Source organism: Strix aluco, chromosome 1 (assembly GCF_031877795.1).
Source record: "Strix aluco isolate bStrAlu1 chromosome 1, bStrAlu1.hap1, whole genome shotgun sequence".
Taxonomy (NCBI): Eukaryota; Metazoa; Chordata; class Aves; order Strigiformes; family Strigidae; genus Strix; species Strix aluco.
The window spans coordinates 54198713-54220433 of record NC_133931.1 but is presented as its reverse complement, the minus strand read 5'-3'; the positions used below and the strand labels follow the sequence as shown (position 1 = coordinate 54220433).

At 38.0% G+C, this 21721-nt stretch overlaps 1 protein-coding gene across 4 annotated transcripts in view; it reads left to right on the top strand.

The window, feature by feature from the left end:
- DLGAP1 (DLG associated protein 1) overlaps positions 1–21721 on the top strand; it is a 434783-nt gene that overhangs the window by 291691 nt on the left and 121371 nt on the right. For all 4 annotated transcript variants that reach the window (XM_074821449.1, XM_074821461.1, XM_074821455.1 and 1 more), the window contains one exon: positions 14391–14605. In XM_074821449.1, the coding sequence (XP_074677550.1) occupies positions 14391–14605 (215 nt within the window). The remainder of the gene's footprint in view (positions 1–14390; positions 14606–21721) is intronic.

Here is a 21721-nt window from a genome sequence, read left to right as displayed (position 1 = left end):
AGAGGATGAATATGAATGTTCAGTGTGTGTTTACAGCTGTGTGTATGGACTCGGGAGGGAGAGGTGTTTCAAAATAGCCTCAGGTTGCAATGTTGTGAGGGGTTTTTTTGTATTAAGTCTCTTTTGTCTGAATTTTGTGAGTGAGAAGAAATCATAACTTTAGGCTTGATTGTTGTGGTTACTTTGGACCCTGAGATTTCTTTTGTTGATGTTTTTGTTTACTCCTTCAATCTTCCTCTCGGGTTTAGATAAAATAGCTGACAATTCAGTATGTGACCAGATGGCTAGAAAAGAGCGAAAAACTGTGCCAGCATCAGCTTTAAATGAACACCTCCATAGGGACTTTTAGATAATGTTTAACTGACGGGAATAGACTCTTGAAGTGGAATTAGAGGACATTATCTGTGTCTGTATGAAAATATGTCCAACAATTGTCAAGGGCAGGAATTAGAATAACTAAATTCTCACTTAGAATAACTAAATTCTCACTCTGTTTCCCATCCTCACTGGTAGTTTTATATTGGTTTTCATTTCATTTTTTCTAATTGTACGCTTGTTTGTAAAAGCCAGGGAAATATAAGTGGTTTGGAATTGCTTTTAAGAAAATTCTTAATGAGGCTTCGATTAACATTGGAAATAATATTCAGAGTAGGGTAGATTTGAGGAATCAGGTCAGGATTATTCTTCTCTCTTGGCAGCTTGAAAGGATGACAAATGGATATAGGTAGTAAAAAGTCAGCCTATTTTGAATGCATCCCATTGCCTTTCTCTTCACTACATCACTTATCTTTTTACACTACAAGCCCTCTGGGGCTTCGACTTTGTTCCCTTTTGTGTCTCCACAGTGCCCAGCACAATGGGGCACAGAACCTAATTGAGGCCTTTTGGCTGTCCTGCAATATAAATATATATTAACAGCAGCAGAGTGTTACTCCTTCAGTGGGCTGCAGAGGTATTCTGTATATCAGTTATTTTCCTGGTGACCTTCTCATCATTGTATCAAAAGGCTGATGTCCTGTGTTAGAACAATTAGAAATGCACTAAATGAGAAGAAAGCTGCAAATTCATTACAATACTTCACAACTCTGATAATTTAATTTTATTATTATGATGCTTTTTTGTTGCTTTATTTAACTCATTAAATGTTCAATAGATGCTTTTATCAACTCACTTGTAATTTAAGCTGTTGTTTATGGTCCAGGACATAAACTCTCTGATCCTTGAAAGAGGCAACTATTTTGCAAACTCTTCTTGTGATAGTATCTGAATTCAATGAAGGAGTGACTTTTTTTCAATTCAGGGTACTCAGGATAATTTTCTTTATCCTGATAGATCTGAGTATATCAGAGATCACAGATGACTTCACATTTACTTGTAAGGGCTTTTATCACAAAAGTATCTGGATGAATTCTCAGTGTAAAGACATGGAAATAACAAATGATTATCTCACTTGGTGTGATATTTTCCACATAACTGTTCTGTGGAAGAATTTGGCAGTAGTTCGTGTTACAGATGGGCTTATTTCTCGTAATTTGGAATTTGGATCAAGTGCAGAGTCCTCCTGCATTGCACAGTCTTTCTTTACCCCAGCGGGGTCCGCTTCCAGCCCAGGTACTGAGGCACAGTGTCCATCCTTGGAGGTCTAGGGGAGGCTTGACTCAACACTGTGCATCTTCAGAAAGAGATATTAGCTCCCAAACTATTCTAAAGACTGTCATGTAAACCTTTTCTTCTCACCTGCATTTTGGGAATGGAATTGTATTTTTCTCTCCTCTCTATTTCTCCTTTCAAGAATGAGGAATTGGATAGTAGAAAGATAAGATCCTTTTTCTGAGCTACTTCTTCAGAAAAGTGCTTTTATTTGATCCAGGTTTACAATTGGACTAATTTGAAGGAGGGTGAGAAAGAACTGTTCATGCTTTCTCAAAAATTCTTCTTCAAAATGGTTTCCGTCCCTTGAGAGAATAATTTATAAAGCAGTGGACAGCCTCTACTTCTCTGGTAGCTTCTTCTCTGGAAAAATTAAAATTAGGCAAAACTATCGAAGACAAAATGTAAGCAGCAGTCTTTTTCTGCAAACAATAGGGTCTAAATACATGGGTAGATATTTTTGACACTCTTGTTTTCTATGAATTCATGATTGTTGAAGCTAATAAGGTATCAAATACACTGCAGAGTTTGTCTCTGATTATAGTTTTGCCATTCAGTGTTCCCTGTAATTACTGTTCCCATTGTCCTTGGTCCATTTGTTAAGAGATGGAGAAAAAATACAAAGGATGACACTTTTCATATTATTCCTCTTTTCTTCTTATGTGGGTCAGTCATATGTTTTCTTTTGATCCCATCTGATGAGACTGAAGTCAGTTGGGGCTGAGGATGGAAATTTTACTTCTGAAAACTGAAGTGCAGTAGGCGGAGACGACAGTGCAGTCATCCAAGTTCCACATTTACATCGCTTGTCCTTTGGTGAGAGATTGTGAGAAATAATATAAAAAAATATAAACTAAGTTTCTGGTTGTAATAAGCATTTGCTGGTCGTGAAGGGCTCTAGTTCATACTGTATTCAGTTTCCTGTGTGAAGGTTGTCTGTAATGTGAATTATTATATAATCTGTAGCGTTAAGAAACTCATAGTTAAAGAAGTTACTTGTTTTCCAGTCTCAGGACAAGGCACTTCCAGAGTTTCTTAGGAGATACTGCTCAATCCTAGCCTCTTTCTGTTGCTTGTGTCCATGGATGGCCAAATAGAGGGCAGCACCCTAGGTCAGGGTACTAATAAGGACCAGTATCTGTCATACAATTTGTTAACATGATATGTTAAATTACAAAGTGATTATCCTTATGGCGCAGCAATTTATGTTAGATCTGTTATACTTGTCTTATGTGTGCAAGTCTATCTGCATTTTCAGTTAATCTCTACTTTTTCCTCATTTGTGGTGTTTGCATTTCTGTCACAACTACCATATTCAAATTAATCTTTCAGTATGTCCTTGTGTATATATGTAAATTGTATTTTAATATCCATGGACCTGCTTGAGTGAGTCCAGAGGAGGGCCACAAAGATGTTCAGGGGGCCGCAGCACCTCTTCTGTGAGGACAGTCTTAGAGAGTTGGGATTCTTCAGCCTGAATAAAAGAAGGCTCCGGGGAGACCTTATAGCGGCCTTCCGGTACTTAAAGGGGGCCGACAGGAAAGATGGGGAGGGACTCTTTATCAGGGACTGTAGTGATAGGACAAGGAGTAATGGTTTTAAACTGAAAGAGGGTAGATTCAGATTAGATATAAGGAAGAAATTTACCATGAGGGTGGTGAGACACTGGAACAGGTTGCCCAGAGAGGCTGTGGATGCCCCCTCCCTGGCAGTGTTCAAGGCCAGGTTGGACGGGGCTTTGAGCAACCTGGTCTAGTGGAAGGTGTCCCTGCCCATGGCAGGGGGGTTGGAACTAGGTGATCTTTAAAGGTCCCTTCCAACCCAAACCATTCTATGATTCTATCTTCCATTTTTCATATACCTGAAGACCTGCCTTTTTTTCTCTTATTCCATTAGAAATTGAAAGTGAATGAAGCGTATATTATTTCCCTTTCAATTTTCCAGTCAGAACTACAAAGTATATGAGGTGTAAGTTTCAAATTTTTTTACTGAGCTCATTTGAAACATACTTCTCAGTAAAGCTAGTGAAACAACTTGAACAATTGTAAAATAAAATGTCAAATGTTATAATGTATTCTAGGCCATCTTCCAGGTAATGGAATAATCACGAAAATGTTTGGAAATTCTTAAATGTTCCTGAATTTTAAAATATACGAGTATCTGAGAACATTAAAACTGAAAAAACATAATTCACAGAAAGCTAATTTATTTCAGTTTTAAAATTGTGAGATGGGTAATATGAATAATGAATAAAGTTATGGAATTTGTGGGCACTTGGAAAATATAAATAAAGCACAGAATAGCTCGTTTACAAAAAATATATTAATAACAAATAATTCCACTGAGCCTACATCTTGGTTATTTAGCCTACCTGCAAAGCTACCCAAGATGTCTTTGCTATATTCAGACAAAGATGCAGGAGAATATTTCAGTATAGCTGTCCTCCTCATCTTTGCAGTCCTTTAATTTACCTTAAAAAAAACCAGAAATTGTCAGATGAGGTGATGAGAATAATCTTGCCACATATTTCACCTTAACAACTGCTGTGTTCTCATTCATTTAATTAAAACCTAGACTGACCTTTGGTGTCTGAGTGATGCAGTAATGGGGGTCACCTGAGCACTTAAGAGAGCTGTTCTACAGTAATATCAGTGCTTCACATTTAGCTGCAATTTTATCTGCCCATGTTCCTTAGGTAATAATTTTCTATCCTTTAGTTTTATCACCATTCTGTAACTTCTTAGTATTGAATATACGGGCACTGATCTTATTTTTCTAGATTAACTTGAATTACTGTTGGTTCATTCTGTTAACATCCCTACTTTCTAATAGCAGATCCATCAATGAACATAATTTTGGCAGCTGGATCATTATTTTGTGTTGCTAGCATACCTTATATACAATTCAGCAACATATTTGTGTGACACTACATTACATACACTGTTATGTCAGAAATGTTTATGAAAATTATGGCTGCACATATATCTAGCATTTGGTATCTATTTCAGTTCCTTCATGGGTAAGATTTGACTCAGTCCTGGATTTGACTTCTTTCTGTAGCCTTAAATATCTGGAGTGTTCTAATCTTATTATTTTCAGTATTTTCACTGTAAAAAAAAAAATCAAATAAAAATCTTCAAGACAAATCAAGTCCAGCAAAGAGGATCATTTCAATCTTCATCTGAGTTTGAAATCATTAACTTTTATTGTGGAGACATGTTAAGTAGGTGGGGAAAAAAACACCAAGCAGTGACTTTTCCTCAGTCAAAGGTGCAAAGTAACAAAGAATATTTCCCCTACATCCAGTTATTGGTTTTTTGTTTCTAGAATGGAATTCGTAGTAGAGATCTTGAGTGGAGAAATACTACAGTGCCAGAAGAGTGGTTTGAGCTGGGGGTAGCTGGCCACAGTTTCTGTTCTGCCTTACAAATGCTCTTGTGCTGTGCTTGTTGCACAGCTGACCTTCTGTCACTAGTGAATCAAGCAACAAGAAGATGAATCTGTTGTATTTGTCCTTTCATCCTCTCACCCTGAGCCTCTGCAATGGACTGTCTTGCCTGGACTTCTGATAGCTATGTATTTCTCTCACCAAAGGCAATGTGCCTTGCAGTCAGATAAGGCACTGTGACAGTTCTGATGGGCCATGGCTTCCAGAGACAGTCTTTGAATTGTCTCTAAGAGTCTTTTATGCAAATAAATAATTGGGTAAAAAACTATCTGGATGACCGGGCCCAAAGAGTGGTGGTGAATGGAGCTAAATCCAGTTGGCAGCCGGTCACGAGTGGTGTCCCCCAGGGTTCGGTTTTGGGGCCACTCCTGTTTAACATCTTTATTGATGATCTAGACAAGGGGATCGAGTGCATCCTCAGTAAGTCTGCAGATGACACCAAGTTGGGTGGGAGTGTTGATCTGCTCAAGGGTAGGGAGACTCTGCAGAGAGACCTGGACAGGCTGGAGCGATGGGCTAAGGCCAACTGTAGGAGTTTCAATAAGGCCAAACGCCGGGTGCTGCACTTGGGCCACAACAACCCCCAGCAGCGCTACAGGCTTGGGGAGGAGTGGCTGGAGAGCTGCCAGTCAGAGAGGGACCTGGGGGTGTTGATTGACAGCCGGCTGAACATGAGCCAGCAGTGTGCCCAGGTGCCCAAGAAGGCCAATGGCATCCTGGCTTGTATCAGCAGTAATGTGGCCAGCAGGGACAGGGAAGTGATCTTACCCCTGTACTCGGCACTGGTGAGGCCGCACCTCGATTACTGTGTTCAGTTTTGGGCCCCTCACTACAAAAAGGACATTGAATTACTCGAGCGTGTCCAGAGAAGGGCAACGAAGCTGGTGAAGGGTCTGGAGCACATGTCGTACGAGGAGCAGCTGAAGGAACTGGGGTTGTTTAGTCTGGAGAAGAGGAGGCTGAGGGGAGACCTCATCGCCCTCTACAACTACCTGAAAGGAGGTTGCAGAGAGCTGGGGATGAGTCTCTTTAACAAAGTAATAAGTGATAGGACAAGAGGGAATGGCCTCAAGTTGCACCAGGGAAGGTTTAGACTGGATATTAGGAAGTATTTCTTTACAGAACGGGTTGTTAGGTGTTGGAATGGGCTGCCCAGGGCAGTGGTGGAGTCCCCATCCCTGGAGGTATTTAAGAGTTGGGTTGGCATAGCGCTGAGGGATATGGTGTAGTTGAGAACTGTCAATGTTAGGCTAATGGTTGGACTGGATGATCTTCAAGGTCTTTTCCAACCTAGACGATTCTGTGATTCTGTGAAATAAGTTTGTGTTTATTTTTGCTTTACTGACATAACTCCAGCTAATCTCCCAGTCTTTGAGATTTCCTATTCTCTAGCAATTCAGTCCCCAGCAGATGAGAGTCAAGACCATGACCTTAATTTGATATCCAGTGGGATACTACCGTAGAGCAGAGGTGACAGTTTGGAATCACTAAGACACACTATGATGTTCTGAAACTGGGAAAGTTTCCTTAGAACCAAATGAAAGCTTCTTTTGCAGGTATATTTCGTTGTTGTAATAAAAAGTAAAAAAAAAAAAGCATTGTGGAAGTTTCAGTCAAGTCTGTCCACTGTACACTAAAATGTGACAGAAGCTAATAGGCAGCTGGAGATGGTAGCTTAACTGCCTTACTTACAGCTGCTGCCTGTGAGAGCACAACATTAGCAAAGCACCAGAGATTATCCAGTTACAGTCAGCCAACAGAAACAGCATAAGGACTGTTTCTCAAAATGCTCTCCCCACCACATCTGTGTTTTTCCAAGGATACAGATTCAGCTGCATGTTCTCCATGCACAAACCAGTTTCCTGCTGGCTGCTTGATAGTGGGCTTGTGGTCATGTGTAGTGAAGGAAAGGTAAAATGACATCTTATTTAACAATATTGGCATTTGATGCCAACTAGTCACTCTATGCAGGTGGTGAAGTGATTAGGAACAGAACTGATTCACCCCAAATAAGGTATCTAGAAGTGAAAAAACATTTCTCCATAGATAGTCATTGAAAGCATCCTGTCAAGGATTAGTATTCATGTTAACAGTCATCCTGTCCTACTTACTTGGGCAAGGAGCCATCTCTCATTATAGCCAACTGCACTGAAAGCTTTGAGGGTATTGAGAAAGATGAGAATGAATGTCTGACCTCTGCCACAGAGAGAATATCATCCATTAGTATCACTGAAGCAGTTCTAGTTTGAGGTCCTGGCCAAGAGTCCTGCTATATGACGTTCAATTCTGTTCCTTCAGCTAATAGATGTGGCAGTTTCTGTTTGGCTTCCTTTCTGCAGAATGTGTTTGGGGGTGGCAGACTTGAAAGGCCCTTGGCTGAAATCATTTTATCCACGTGGCCCTCTTCATGGTTGGTTGGATTTTTATACGTAGAGCAGGAGGAGAAAATTTATCTGGAATCAAGATGTGATTGGTTTGTGTAGGACACACACATACCTCTTCATAAAACAGGATGTGAAACAGATTGATGTTAGTGGTCAAGGCACCTTTTGATGAATGAAAATTATAAACTGGAGCGGTGCTTGAAGAATGTTGTCTATTGAACTACTCTATGAGGATTCATACTGTTTTAGAAGACTTTCCAAACTTTTTTATGTGAAGGAAGATTGCAATTCTTCACACTGTTTGTTCAGGTTTGAGGCAAGGTGTGGGCACTTAGGACTGAGGAAGTAATGTTCTATCTCAGACAGGGTCTTTGTCTTGGCTGTTATTGCTCTTCATGTAAAAAAATATGGAGATAAGGCAGCTAAATTATATTAATTTATAGTGGAACCTGATTGCTGAAATACTACGTGCTAAAGCAAGTGTTGCAGCAGATACTGAGCATATTAAGTTTGTCCTAAATAGAAGCAACCTTCCTATCTGCCTTTCTGAAAACTCATGAGGCTTATTAAACATATATTGTTCTTTAAGCTAAGATTTCCTCTTTTTTTTGAGTACTTCGATGATTCTTAACGCATAAACATTGATAGAATGAAATGCTTGTCATTTTTATTGGTCTGATTAATTCAATATTCATGAGTGCTAGGAATAGGCTTAGTAAGTGGAAGATGGCAATTGAAACTTCCTTAACAGCACGCAGAAGAGGCATAATAACGGCTAAGAAAACCAAATTACATGGGTTTGAAAATCTGCACTGAGCAGTCATTAAGCATTGTTCTTCAGTTGTGTGATTTCATTTCATTAAGTATTTGCATACTAATAGAAAGCTAAAGTTACAAGTCTACTGCTGTGAGCGATGGTTAGCCACTCCTTCCAGTCCTTGTGTTTACTTCTGTAGTCATCCACATTGCTTTGGCAAAGCACAGGGAGAAGCTTTAATGATTTCAGCTGCAATAAACCAAATCAAACTAGAGATCAATAATGAACTTAATTTGCTATAGAGACAGTCTGTTTGCTATTTCCTCCAGTGAGGTAAGTTAATAACAATTTTTGGGAAAAAAAAAAAAAGAAGGAAATTAGATATTCTAATTTTATTGTTTAGAAACTGAATAAAAAATGGGGTTTTTTTCCTTTGTCCTTACATGCTGTGTTTATTTCACATACCACTGTGTGTGAGCTTTCGAAATGAATGTTTGAAAACTGGGGGGCCAGTATGCCTGTTTGCTTGGTTTCTTTATTTGGGGACCTAGACTATCTACTAGAAAAATCCAGTTTCTTTTTATCAAAAAATGCATTAAATGAATTGACCAGTCAGTTCAGCCTGGTTAATGACAAAGTGTGACCACTTCCAGAGCAACATAAATTTAATTAAAGATCAGGGCAGGTAATCTATACACTCAATTAAGCTGAATCCAGGTAAGATGTTGGCTTTTGGCAGTGTGTTATCTGTATAGTCTGTTCTGTTTACAAAAGAATCTTATATCTGCTATGTAATCAGAAAAAAGAAACTATAGTCAGGCTTAGATTTCATACTTGTAACAAACATTTTATTTCTAGGTGTATGCTGAAGTCTTAAGTCTCAGTAAGTTGCCTGGCTCAGAGGCCTTTGCTGAATATTTTCTATGTATTTTCAGGTAATAATGGTGTTCTGTTTCACTGCGCTTTTTGTTTAAGTGCACTCTTGATTTTTAGGCTTGTAAAGAAAGAATTATACATGATCTTAAAGATCATTTACAGAATGAAATGTTTCCAGGATCTCTATTTCTTCAATACTGTGAATAATAATGGTTCTATTTTAATAAAAACAATGGTGTTCATTGTTAGATCTGAATTTAGCTCTTCCCCCTTTTTCATGAGAGAAAAAACAATCATGCAAGTGATGTTCCTGCTTGATATTCTGATACTGAAAAAAGGTATTGCCAAGGTAATTGGATAATATGATTTTCTTAAAAGCATGAAACAGCTTTATTTCAGGTATATCAGTCTTAATGCCATTGATCCTCTAAGGCAGTAGATCCCGTGCATATGCACTTGTGTGCAGTGTAATATGTGGCCTTGCAAGACATAATATTGGCCGTTCAAACAAAGTAAGAGCCTGTGGGAAAATTTGTGCAGACCTTCTGACTGAAAAAAAGAGCTGGAGGTTGACATAGACACTTTCCCCAGCATATTTCCAGATAAACAGAAGGAAACACTCTATAGAATGTTTAGTACAATATATATAGAAACATGAAATAAAGTGATCGATTTTAGTTTCACAATTTGTGCTTTTGAGAGGGTTTATGTTTCACTTTTTTCCCATGACATGAAACACTTCACTGTGACAGTAAATTGTGTTGTCTGCTATGAGCTGTTACAGCCATTCCTTTTAGGCACCAAAGAAAGCACTCTGAAAATCAGGTCACTTCTTTTAGTAGGTATTGTTTGAGGTATTTGACTAGAGGCACAGAAGTATTAAAACACTGACATTATTTTACCTGCCTGTATTTTCTAAACAAAATAGGTACAATGAAAGAAAATGCAGAGCTTTAAGGGTTGTTTGTCCTACTCAAGTAATACACAGACAGTCCTCTAAGATACTTTCATTAAAAGTATTACAACTGTTAATAGCCAAAGCAAAAATCTACTACTTCTAAAGCATTTCTTTACCCTGCAAATGCTCCCTACCAGTTACATGATGCCTTACTGTTTTCTCCTACTCCAACTTCTGAAATCAGGGTTTCTGACTCTTGTGAAACTGAAACAAGATAAAGGGGAACTGGACCCAAATTTCTTTTCCTAATATTCTCTGAAATACTGAAACCTTACTGAAAAGAAAAAAGAAAAAAAGAGGAAAAAGAAAAAAAAAAAACACTCGGCCTTAAATATCTGCCAGAAAACTGGGCAAACCATTTAACTAAAATAGTTCTTTAATCAAATAACTATTACATTCTTCTACTGCAGGTTCGTCTAGGCACGCAAGATAGTTTGTACAAACACTCTGACTTCCTCAATGTGTTAACTGAAATTAGAACCATTGTGTTAACTGAAATTAGAACCGTATCTGGGTTGATATTTTAGGCTGTTCTCTGAATACGGATATTTTTCCTAACCATAGCCATTCTTTTCTCTTTGGCACATACAGGGTTTATCCTTGAACCCATAAAATGGTAATGGAACTTGGGCTGCATTCATATAATTCCCTTTGGTTTTGCACATGCAGGTAACTTCCAGTACACAAACCAGGCAGTGGGTTTGTGGCACTCCCTGAGACTGCTTTGCCCCTGGTCTCTGTGTGGATAGCTCAGCTTTCTTATTCTGCAGCTAGAATGTTTAAGAGGTGGAAGAGCAGCTAAAAAGGTAGCATGATGTTTCTCAGTGGTTGCTCACTTCACTGGGTGAACAGAGCTCAAACTGGAAACTTCCACCCAACACATCATACAAATTCTGGGACTAGAGCAATGCATTCAAAGCTCATCACGGTACACAGTGTTTGCTTGTATAAATAGAAAGTTTTGTGGTAAATTCATTGCAACCAGCTTTCAAAACTTGGCCTATCGTATCTAAATAATTTTGAGATGCTTTGGGATAAGAGGTATTGTACTTATGTATGGCATTACTGATAACAGAACTCAAGAATTTCAGAGTTATGGTGCCCACAGCAACTATATCTTATCACTTGTATTACACCTATAAACTACAGCATTAAATTTAACAGTATGTATATTATTTCATAAAACTACAAGTGTTCATCTTGCCTGAATTATGGATGCTATATGAGCATTGTAACTTTAACTCCCCTGACTTTTTCTGTTAAAGACACCAACCTTAACATTATAATAATATATTTTATTTAGTGCATTAAAGATTGATTCACTAATTTATTTTAATGAGAAAAAGCACAGATCTTTAACTAAAGCATAATGAATAAAATATTAAACAGATTAAAGTGCATGTCCTCTGAGAATTCACAGATTACATACTCTGACTTAGGTATCTAATATCTGCCTGAAAACTGATTGGAAAAACACTATTACAGGTTTTAAACTTCTGACTGAAGTCTGAGCATGTCATCAAAATGTCAGTAGAACTTGGTTTTACTAAACCTGTGTTAACTTCTTTTTTGTACATGAGTGATTTGAAGAGTCAAGGTTTTACAGTTGACAAGCAGGAGCTGTAGGTTCCAAAATGTATGTGAGGGGTGGTGTGAACATAGATTGTATTTCTGCTGTTTGATGATGCTGTAGAGCTAGAACCAATGCAAGAAAAAAGACCTGAAAAAAATATTATCCTCTGTCTGTCATAAGTGGCTGGAGGAGGAGTGTAAAATGCTCCATAGTCTTGAATATTAAAAATCAGAATCAAAACCACTACCAAGTATTACCTTCCTTTGCACTTTGCAAACATTTACCCACTAGGAAAGCATCAACTTTCCAGATCTGGGGTCTAGGCATAAACTTAAAAGCCACAGAATTGAGACATTGCTTTTTCTTTTTTTTTTTTTTATTTGATGTGGAAACATATCAGAAACATATATTCAATCCTGTTCCTCCAGTGGGTTCTGTTAGTACTTAGTACTCTCAGTCTGTAATACTCCAGTTCTTAGAGTCTTACCCTTTTCTAGAAGAATATTTTAGGTGGTTTTAAGTGTATTTATTCAATTACTTCCTATAGATACACAATTCTGCATGCCATTGTTCAATAAGAAACCTGGACGTTGAAATATGTTCCTGCCTTAAGTAACATATTCTTGAAGCCTGGACAAATATCAAATAAAAAAAAAAAAAAAAAAAAAAAAGAAAACAGCAACAAACTTTGCATGCTGCTGGAAGAGAAGAATTTAAATATTTCACAGAAGTAGAGTTACCAGAGTCATTAACTAAAGAATATTTAAAGAAAACATGGAAATTTAAAAGGCACGAGGAAAGAATTAGTTAAATAAAACATGGAGCAACTGAGAAGGAAGTCAGTCCTGGGAAGGAAGACTGTCATAAGAAGAAATGTTGATAAAGATACAAACTAGAGTACACTTCCAGGATTAAATCTTAAATCCTCTGAGGAAAATATCAAAGCTCCAAGTGAGTTTATCAAGGCCAGACTTGTTCAAGAGAGATCTGGTAGAAAAGAGAGAGCTTAGACTGAGCACAAGAGGAAGGAAGGACTTGTTTGAGCCTGGAATTTCAAGACCTTAAATCATGATGTCAGCAGCAGGAAAAAAAGAGTCAATGAAGGAAGAAAACTGGAAAGGTCTTGGGTTTGAAATCAGCAGGAAGCAAAGCAATGGCATGTCTTATGAATAGTTTGGTTAATTAATTATAATTAGTTATAAACCCATGAATGCTTAGGATTATTAAATATCTTTTTTCATTTGTATAGCACAGGGGGTTTTGGATTTTAGTTTATAGCGGCATAAATTGATAAAATGCCATAAAAATTTGATCTACATTGACAGTAACATTTGAAAGGCTGGTTTTAGGCTTACGTTTGTAGTGGGAATCAACAGCTAAGCTGTTAGTAAGCAGTCCAGTGTTTCAGTTTTGGTTGTCTAAACAAGCTGGCATGTAAATACTCTGGCTGAAGTTTGGGAAGCAATGTATACACAAGACATTCAGCAGAAGTTAAATGTTGTTGAAGAACACACTCTCCATATAAAAGAGACACTCAGTGATTATCCTGGTAGATGCCAGTATTCGTAAGCTGCAGGACAAATTTTAGCAATCCAGATTTGAGACCTCTTGTTTAATATGGCTTGTAAGGGTTTCTGAGCATTGTAGTTATAACTTGCTTTATAGAGTTGATTCACTAAGAATAACCACAAAAGCAGCAAATTAAAAAATCACAACTACTATTATTTAAATCTAACACAAAATATGTTTAACTGAAAAGTGCTTTTGCAGTTTCACCTTTACTATAAAACTGGAGCTTCTGCAAAATAACTTAAGGATAACTCCTTCAAGGACCCTGTTCCACTGCATGTTGTTTCTGTTGTCACAGAAAAGAGAAGGGTGTTGGTTTACAATGGTTAGAAGCCCCAGGAGCAGAGGAACGGAGAGGATGGGTGGACAAGAGCACCATGCAGTTGGACTGTCCTCTGCTATGTCCCAAAATCTTGTGAATGCACAGCCCCAGTGTTCCAGATTTCCAATGCAAAGAATGGACAGCACTTACTTCAGAACAAGAGGAATAATGTACATCAATAAGAAGAAGAAGAAAAAGAAGGGAATAAAGAGTTGTATGACTCAGACACTCAGACTAGCATAACTCAAAAGGAGGATCCCTGCAAGTTGATGGGTGTTTAGTCGCACTAACTATGCTATAGAAGCAATAGTAGTATAATTTCATACTTGCAAGCCTACTTTTGTGATGATTAATACATAGCTCTACTAATTTGAAATGTATCTTGAACCAAAATCATCCTGGTGAGTGTAGCTATGCACGCTCTGTCTGAAAAGATTGTGATATAGGGATTCATATTTTATCTTTTGTGACTCCCCGAAGGTGTTCAATAGGTTGAGCTGAACCAAAAAATACCTGATCTGGTTTGTAAATTTTTTGAATGAAAACCACCAAATAAAAAGATTTATCCAGCCCAATATTAGACCTAACTGAGGCTCCTATGTCAACAGGTTTGCTAGAATCTTCCCAGATAAGTAGTGGAAAATAACATACTCCAGAGGTGCTTGTGACTATGCAAAGGGAGAAGTGGCCCTCCACTGCAGACAGCAGGCCATGGTCAAATGGGATTGAGGATGGGCCCTTGGCCATGAGAGTTCTTGTTATTGCTCTGTTGTGGTTTAACATGGTCAAATCTTGCTGTGCAACTATATCAGGGAAGAGTGTACTGATAAGAGAATTGTGTTTATCACTTAAGGTTCCTCAAGATGAATGGACTGGATACACTCCACGAGGGAAAGATGATGAGATCCCCTGCCGACGAATGCGTAGTGGCAGTTACATCAAAGCCATGGGGGATGATGACAGTGGAGACTCAGACTCAAGTCCAAAGCCATCTCCAAAGATTGCTGCACGGAGAGAGAGCTATCTCAAGGCCACCCAGCCATCCCTTACAGAGCTCACCACTCTCAAGTAAGTCTGTGTTTTACTACATCATATAGAGCTCTCCATTAAGACATACATTTTCTGTTCCTATTTGTTTCTACTCTTTACTTCTAGGTGCCAGTTAAGGAAGGTATTTAAACAAGTGTGTTCAGTCATGCTTATTTTTGATTTTTTTTTTTTTTCTGAACAAGAGTAGATTTGGGAATGTATTTCAATATTATTCTGTAAAAGGACCCTACTACTTGTGCTTCGAATTTGCAAAGTATTTCAACCTGTTAGTGTTAAGTGAGTATTCAGGTATGTACAATAGGCCTATTCTTTAAGTACTTTGCTGAATTATAGCTTTGGCCTGCGAAAACTTTGCATAATTGTCTATTTATATATACTCAACATGTGAAATTAGCCCTAAGCTAGTCTTTGCAGCCCATCAGAGAGCACCTGACATTTAATTAAAAAGAACAATGACTGTCTGAAAATAGACAAATCCATGGTTTCCACTCTTTAGTTCACTCAGAATTGCACTGTATTTTGTGAAGAAATATAACCAAAACTGATTTTTTTAATTGTTTATAAAAGCTTTAGTCAAGAGGAATGATGAATTTATGTTTTTTTAATGTCACTTTGTGTTTTTTCTTTTATTTGAGCCTTTTAAAAGAGCCACCAAATTCTCTTGAAAATTGCACAAATGGATAATTTTGGTATTAGTGTTCTATTTTAAATTATTCTGAAATGGAGAGATCCCCTAAAGCAAGAAAATAAATTATATCCATAAAAGAAAATAGTGTGGATTTAAATCAACAATTGTTTCTGTCTGTCTTCTGCAAAATCTGTAGCTATAATAGTGAATCATAGTTCACTGAACCAGAAATAACCTAATTTTAGTATAACTTGCCTAAGGCTGTAGCTTTAAAATGGAAAAAAAAAAGAGCTGTATCTCTTCTAGTATCCGTGATTAGTGACAGAAGACTCCTTTTGCATTTCCCTCATTAATTTCCTCTCCTTCCTTGTCCTCCTCTACCCCATTTTTTCCCAGAGACCTCATCTGAGAAATAGATTGTAGAGAAAAGCGTTTGATCCTTGTTAAGAATGTCATGCTCTTGACATCAGTGATGAATAGACCAGAAGAAAAAGACATGCTTATTGCAGCTCCCCATAGCAGCCTGCCTGACTTTGTCTCAGGGGAAGCCAGGAATTGCTTCTGTTCCGTCTTTCCATTACTGTCCAAAGGAGAAAGCAGTCTCATTTTCTGCAGGGATTTTCACAAGCTAGCTGGCGCTTGCTCAAGGAATCCAGTGATTCCTCTCATCATCCAGCAGACTTTACCACATCCTTTCCTGAGCCAAAACTCCTCCTCTGAGATCAGTTAGTGCAACCTCTGCAAGGTGAACATAAATGTTACATACCACCGCAAACTCCATAAAGCCATGCTTTATGCACAGACACACCATTGGGCATGGAGCTTATCCTCTTTGAGACTTAAGAAACATGTGTTCCATAGTTCCATAATATATATTTGTAGTACAATGCATCACAGTGAGTGTATCTGCTCTTGGTCATTTCTGTTCTCTGTGGATAGGACATTTGCAAAAGAATACAGAATTATTAAAAATAAAAAGTCCTGCATGTCACTGTTCACGCACAGAGGATGTTAGATCAGAGGAGCCTAGGCAGCAGAAGCTTTTGGGTTTAGCTTTGAAGTCATTGTAATTCAGCAAAGTGCTTGTACAAATACTTCATTTCACATGTGTTTTTTAATCCCTTCCTATTCAGGAAAGCTTTTAGGAATGTGCTTAATTTTAAATTGCACTCTGTAAAATTCATGTAAGTTTAGGACCTATGCAGAAGTAGGATGTAAATCACGGGATAGAAGAAAGAAAGGGAAAATGGTAAATGGTAGTAAAATAAAAAAGAGGACAAAATATGAAATAACTTTTCTTTTTCACTGACTTCTCAGCATAAATTGGGATGAAGTAGAATTATTTTTTTTTTAATCTATGATGGTACTTCATAGAAATATCTCTTCCTGGGAAACCTTTCCACTTTCAGAGACAAATTGTATAATACCTAATTATGCATTGCTTTTATTCCTTTCTGTTGAACATGATCATTTGCGGGGGGGGGGAGAGACGAGACCTAGCCAAGTGCTTGCTCTGCGAATTGAAGTCTTTTGTTAAGCTAGGTCTTTTTTGAAGACTGCTTCATACTTTCTTAGTAGCATGACTTGACCTTGACCATGACATTGCTTGTTCATGACAGGGCTACCCTGATTAGTCTGAGAGTTGTGATAGTTTTGCTGGCATGACGGCCAGGGACTAAATTAGGGCCTCTAACTCACTGAATATAGGTCATCAAGCAATTGTATAATGCATGATAACAAGTTATTTCCTTGGCTTACTGTTGACTTGAGTTCAATTCGCACCTGAATAAGAGCTTTATGGAGATGAGCCAAAAACCACTCTAGTCAGCAGGCAGCCTTTTACTGACACTGGTTGACTTTCTAGCTGACCTTTCAGGACATTATTAACACCTTAAAGCTGAGTGTATATCACTCCTTTAATTATGTTTTTTCCATCAATAAAGAACAAGACACCTTGTGAAAGCAGTGTTTCTACAATGGTAATTGTCACAGATCTTCTGCACTTCTTTCTGCTACTCTCTGTTTTCTGTATGCAGGCTCTAGTTGGCTTCACTTTCATCTTTGGCAAAGCAAACAACTTAAAAACATGTTCCCTTTTGCTTCCACTGTTGTTTTTGCAGGGATTTTTCATCTTGTGGGACTTTTCCTCTCTGAGTACTTTAAGTCTAATATTGGTCTCACAACCCACGCTGTTCCTCCCACCTACCTACCTACCATTGCTCATGTGCCTACTCTTCTAAGAAAGGGTTTTCATTATTACCAATGTTTCTTTTTATATAAGGGATAACTTTTGAACAGCACAACCGTGTCATATCTCCTTTACGTAATACAAATTTATTTTCCTGGTTTTGCTGGTTTTTTTCTGGCTATACCTTACAATCTCCCTCCTACAATATTCCTCCCATGCCATGGTTTCCATGTGGTTACAGCACATGTGTCAAATGCTGTGGTACCATTCTGAATAAAGCACAGCTTGCTGTGATCTTGAAATACACACCTCCGCTGCTGCGCTCTCATTATCCTACCAGGAAGCAAGCAGCTTTTTCTCTCTGTCTTTACTGGCAGTATCCTCTTGGTGTTTAATCTTCCAGTCTAGATAAACTGATCCAGCTGAAAAAAAGTGACATTTTCTTGCCCATTCCTGAAAAGTGGCAAAAGTTTATCTTGCACTTGTAAGCAGATGGAAAATGAACTGGTTAGCTAACTTCTAAAGAAGGTGCAGGCAACAGATAACTGACATTTCTATTACAGTTGAGCTTGTTTCAGGACATATTTCTTCACTATCTATATGTACCTTGTTTATGTTTGGTCTGGTTTCTTTGGGAAAAAAGTACAGAATTACATTGTCTGTCCACATACAACCTTGTCACCTCCACCTCCCAGTAGCTTTTGAATCCATTGGCCAACTTTAACCAAGTTTCCTAGAGAGACTGAAGTCTGAAAGATATGAAGTTCCAGCAAAATTTATGTAGATCTGTAGCTGGATAATGCAGAGAAAGATCTGCTGCCATCCCTTGTGATCTCTTGAAGGATCGCAAGTAGCTGGTGAGCCAGCAAAAGGTATAAGTTGATGGCAGCACTTTCCCAGCCTAAAAGGTGAGGAATATGGAAGGGACTGGAAAACTCTGTTGAGGACAAGAGGTCTAAGAGATGGATCCCTGTTACCATAGTTTTTCTACTTTATTCAGCCCCCTTCCTCTTCTCCATTGCACGCATACTCACTGCTTAAAATATGGGTTCAGATTCTGCTTCCTAACCCAATATTGCTGCTACAGTGGGGACTTCAGCCACTTGAGTCTTCTGCACTTCTTTTTTTTATTATTTTTTCTAATATAGTATAGTACTTAATGGTAGTCCATTTGTGGACATTTTACATGTTATATACAGTTATATAATTGTTCCTTTGAACTCCTGTTTGATCATACAAACTCTTTTCTGAGACAAGTTGTACTCTCTGATCACCAAGGTATTGACAGTTTCAACGATCTTGATGCTTTGGAGATGCATTTGTAGAACTCATGTAAAAAGGACAGAAGGAAGAACAGAAATTATTTTTTTCTTAACAAATCTTAACTTTCAAGGTGTTTTAATAGACATGTCATGTTTTTCCAGTCAGCTGTGACTTAAAGAAACAAAATTATAAGCATCACATTTTTCAATGACCACCAAGTTGCACTGCTGATGATGAAAAGAGTATGTGAGCATATAAGCAAAAAGCATTAGGCTTTTCTCCTTTTTATTTCATGGTAAAGAATTCATCTGAGTAACTTGCATCATACCTGCATCTATTCCTGTGATTTACTGCATAGATGAGTGATACTTAGAATAAACCAACCAATTCCTAACTTTAAAGTTTATCAGAGACATTCCAAAAATGATATCTCAAAATAAGTGCATGTTATTTGTGTACACCCAGGCTTGCATTTTTAATGTGCAAATACAAATAGCTTAAGTACTTTCCACTTGTATGTTTATGGGAATCTGAAAATGAAATTGTTTTGAAAACCTCTGTGCCATTTTTCTTAATATCCTATAAAATCACAGTAAACAATCAAGATCAATTAAGAGGCAGAATCTGGTAGCAAATTTAACAACAGTGACAAAAGCAAGAAGAAAGAGGTAGATCTGATTTATACATCCTGAATTCCAACTTTTCATCACCCGTCTGAGAATTGATCAGGTCAGTTCCTGGAGGACAAGCCTTCAAGCTAGGGTCAACCTATGTTACAAATCAAATCTTGACAGAGTTTGAGGACCAACTCTGCTAGGATGACTTGCAAAAACAATCCAGCCACCCCATTGTTGCATAGTGTAAGATATTTCAGATAGAAAGTCCCCTGATCGTTGTAAAATTCAGGAAATTACAGTCAAAATGGTTTTATAATCTGCAAAGCTCCCAGTGGTAGTAATTTGTGGTGATCAAGAGGAAGGTTATATGCACTCATGGGCAGATCCATATAGACTGATGGGAGGGTAAAGTGCATCATCCTCACTGGGTGAATTCATGGTGAAATTGCATAATGTCTGGTTTCAAACATGATGCTAGGACTGATGTGAGTGAAAGGATGAGCAGAAGTCCAGAAGCTTTTTACACTAAAGACATCAAAGTAAATGTCGCATGGCAAGGATGTTGTTAAATGTTAGGTGCAAAGCTGAAGGTCATTACAGCTTTGATTTTCCTATAATGATACAACACATACATTTGTGTACATAAATATCTTCATGGCTTCTCAAACTGAAATATGTAGCTCTCAGAAAACAATGGAACAATATAAACTCTGGAGATGGTTCTCCCGCTTTCTCAGCTTTTCTAAAAAACTGCTCTTGGGAAGTGTCTGTACTGAGGGAAATGAGAGGGGTTGTAAGAATAATTGTAGCCTGACACACTGGCTAGGCTGTTCTGGTGTTTGAGCAAACTGAAGCTGATGTCCTTACACTGCACTTCATACAGTGTAGCATACATCCTTAGGTATGAAAACCATCTTGGTCTTAGGAATGAGGTCCTATTTACTTTAAGGTGGTTTTATATTACTATAACATGCTCCAAAATATCCCCAGAAAAAGATGTCGTATAAACAAAAGCATACTTTTTTAAAATGGAGGTGTTGTCCTCATTCTGCTAAAATGTCCCATTAGCTTCACTGGCGCAGGTCACAGATGGGGGGAAGGGAGAGGGAAAATATAAGGGTGATGCAATACCTCATCTTCCTTATGGTGGATATTTTTAGACACATGCAGGGAAGCTTGTTAATTTTCTTTTTTGTTGAGTGATTTCCAATTAGGGAACAATGACTTTCCTAATTAGTACAAAAGGAATAAGTCTGATTAATCTTTTATTAGTGTTTTACAGTATGTTTCCGGTATAGTTTTTTCATTGTTTTGTGTTGCAGTCTGTCATTTTTATCAAACCTTTAGCTAGTGAAAGAATTGTTTCCATTTTCCTTGAGGTGTGTTTTGTTTGTTTGCTTGAAGGGCGAGGTTTTTTTATTTCCCATGGAAGAGACTCGATCATCTCCATGAGCAGCCGAAGGAATAGTATTCTGAAACTATTGTTGGCCTAGGTAGTAACTTTCCCAGCCTGCAGTCACTGATGCATGATATATTACTTACCTTCTTATTCATATTATTGCAATCCCTTCTCTCTTCTCTCTGAAAGCTAGGGAGAAGCTGTTGGACAGGTTTCTCACTTTTCAGGCTCGTGTGTCAGGTATGATTAAATTCAGTGAATAATTTATAAGAAGAAAATTTGAAAGGCAAGACAATAAAAAATATATTTATTTTGAGGTACTAGGTGGGCATACATTTGGAGCCAATAGTTTCCTTATAGCAGCTGACATATATTTTGTGTACGTGATATTTAAGGAGCAGAGGATATTGATTTATTGAAGGAACTTAGAGCTTGGAGCTTTTAACGACTAGTTGCAACTTTCCGCTGGTGGATATATAAAGCATGTTCAGTCAGTTAATGCTTAATATCACTGATGAGCATGTGAGAAAGCTTTTGCCCCATGGCAGCTTCCTTTCCCAGTCCCCTCACACAGAGGTAGGTATGCCTTTACAGCACAGAAATGAACCCACTCATCCCGCTGTACAATCCTCCATGGAGACAGGGCATTCCTACAGTTCACTGCATAGTACATAGGTAGAGTGGGCACTCCTCCTCTCTGCTTCTGTGATGATCCTCACCAATTTATCTTGCAATGAAACAGAGATGCCCTAGCTATTACAGCCTCACTGCTAGCAGACGTTGCTTATCCCATCATAAAACTTATCCTTGTGTCAATCCACACCTAGCTCCATATGCCCTTATGCCCTGTTACGTCAGTATTGTCACATTTGTATAAATAATGTTATTTCTTGTTTCTCTAAGATAAGAAGTCAGAACTTTGTTGTAATCTGTGACCTATACTACAGTTGTTGCCCCACTTCTACTTTTACCTTTACTTGCTGAAATTTGAGGCAATGAAACAGTTACAATTAACTTACATGAGAATAAACATGGGCCA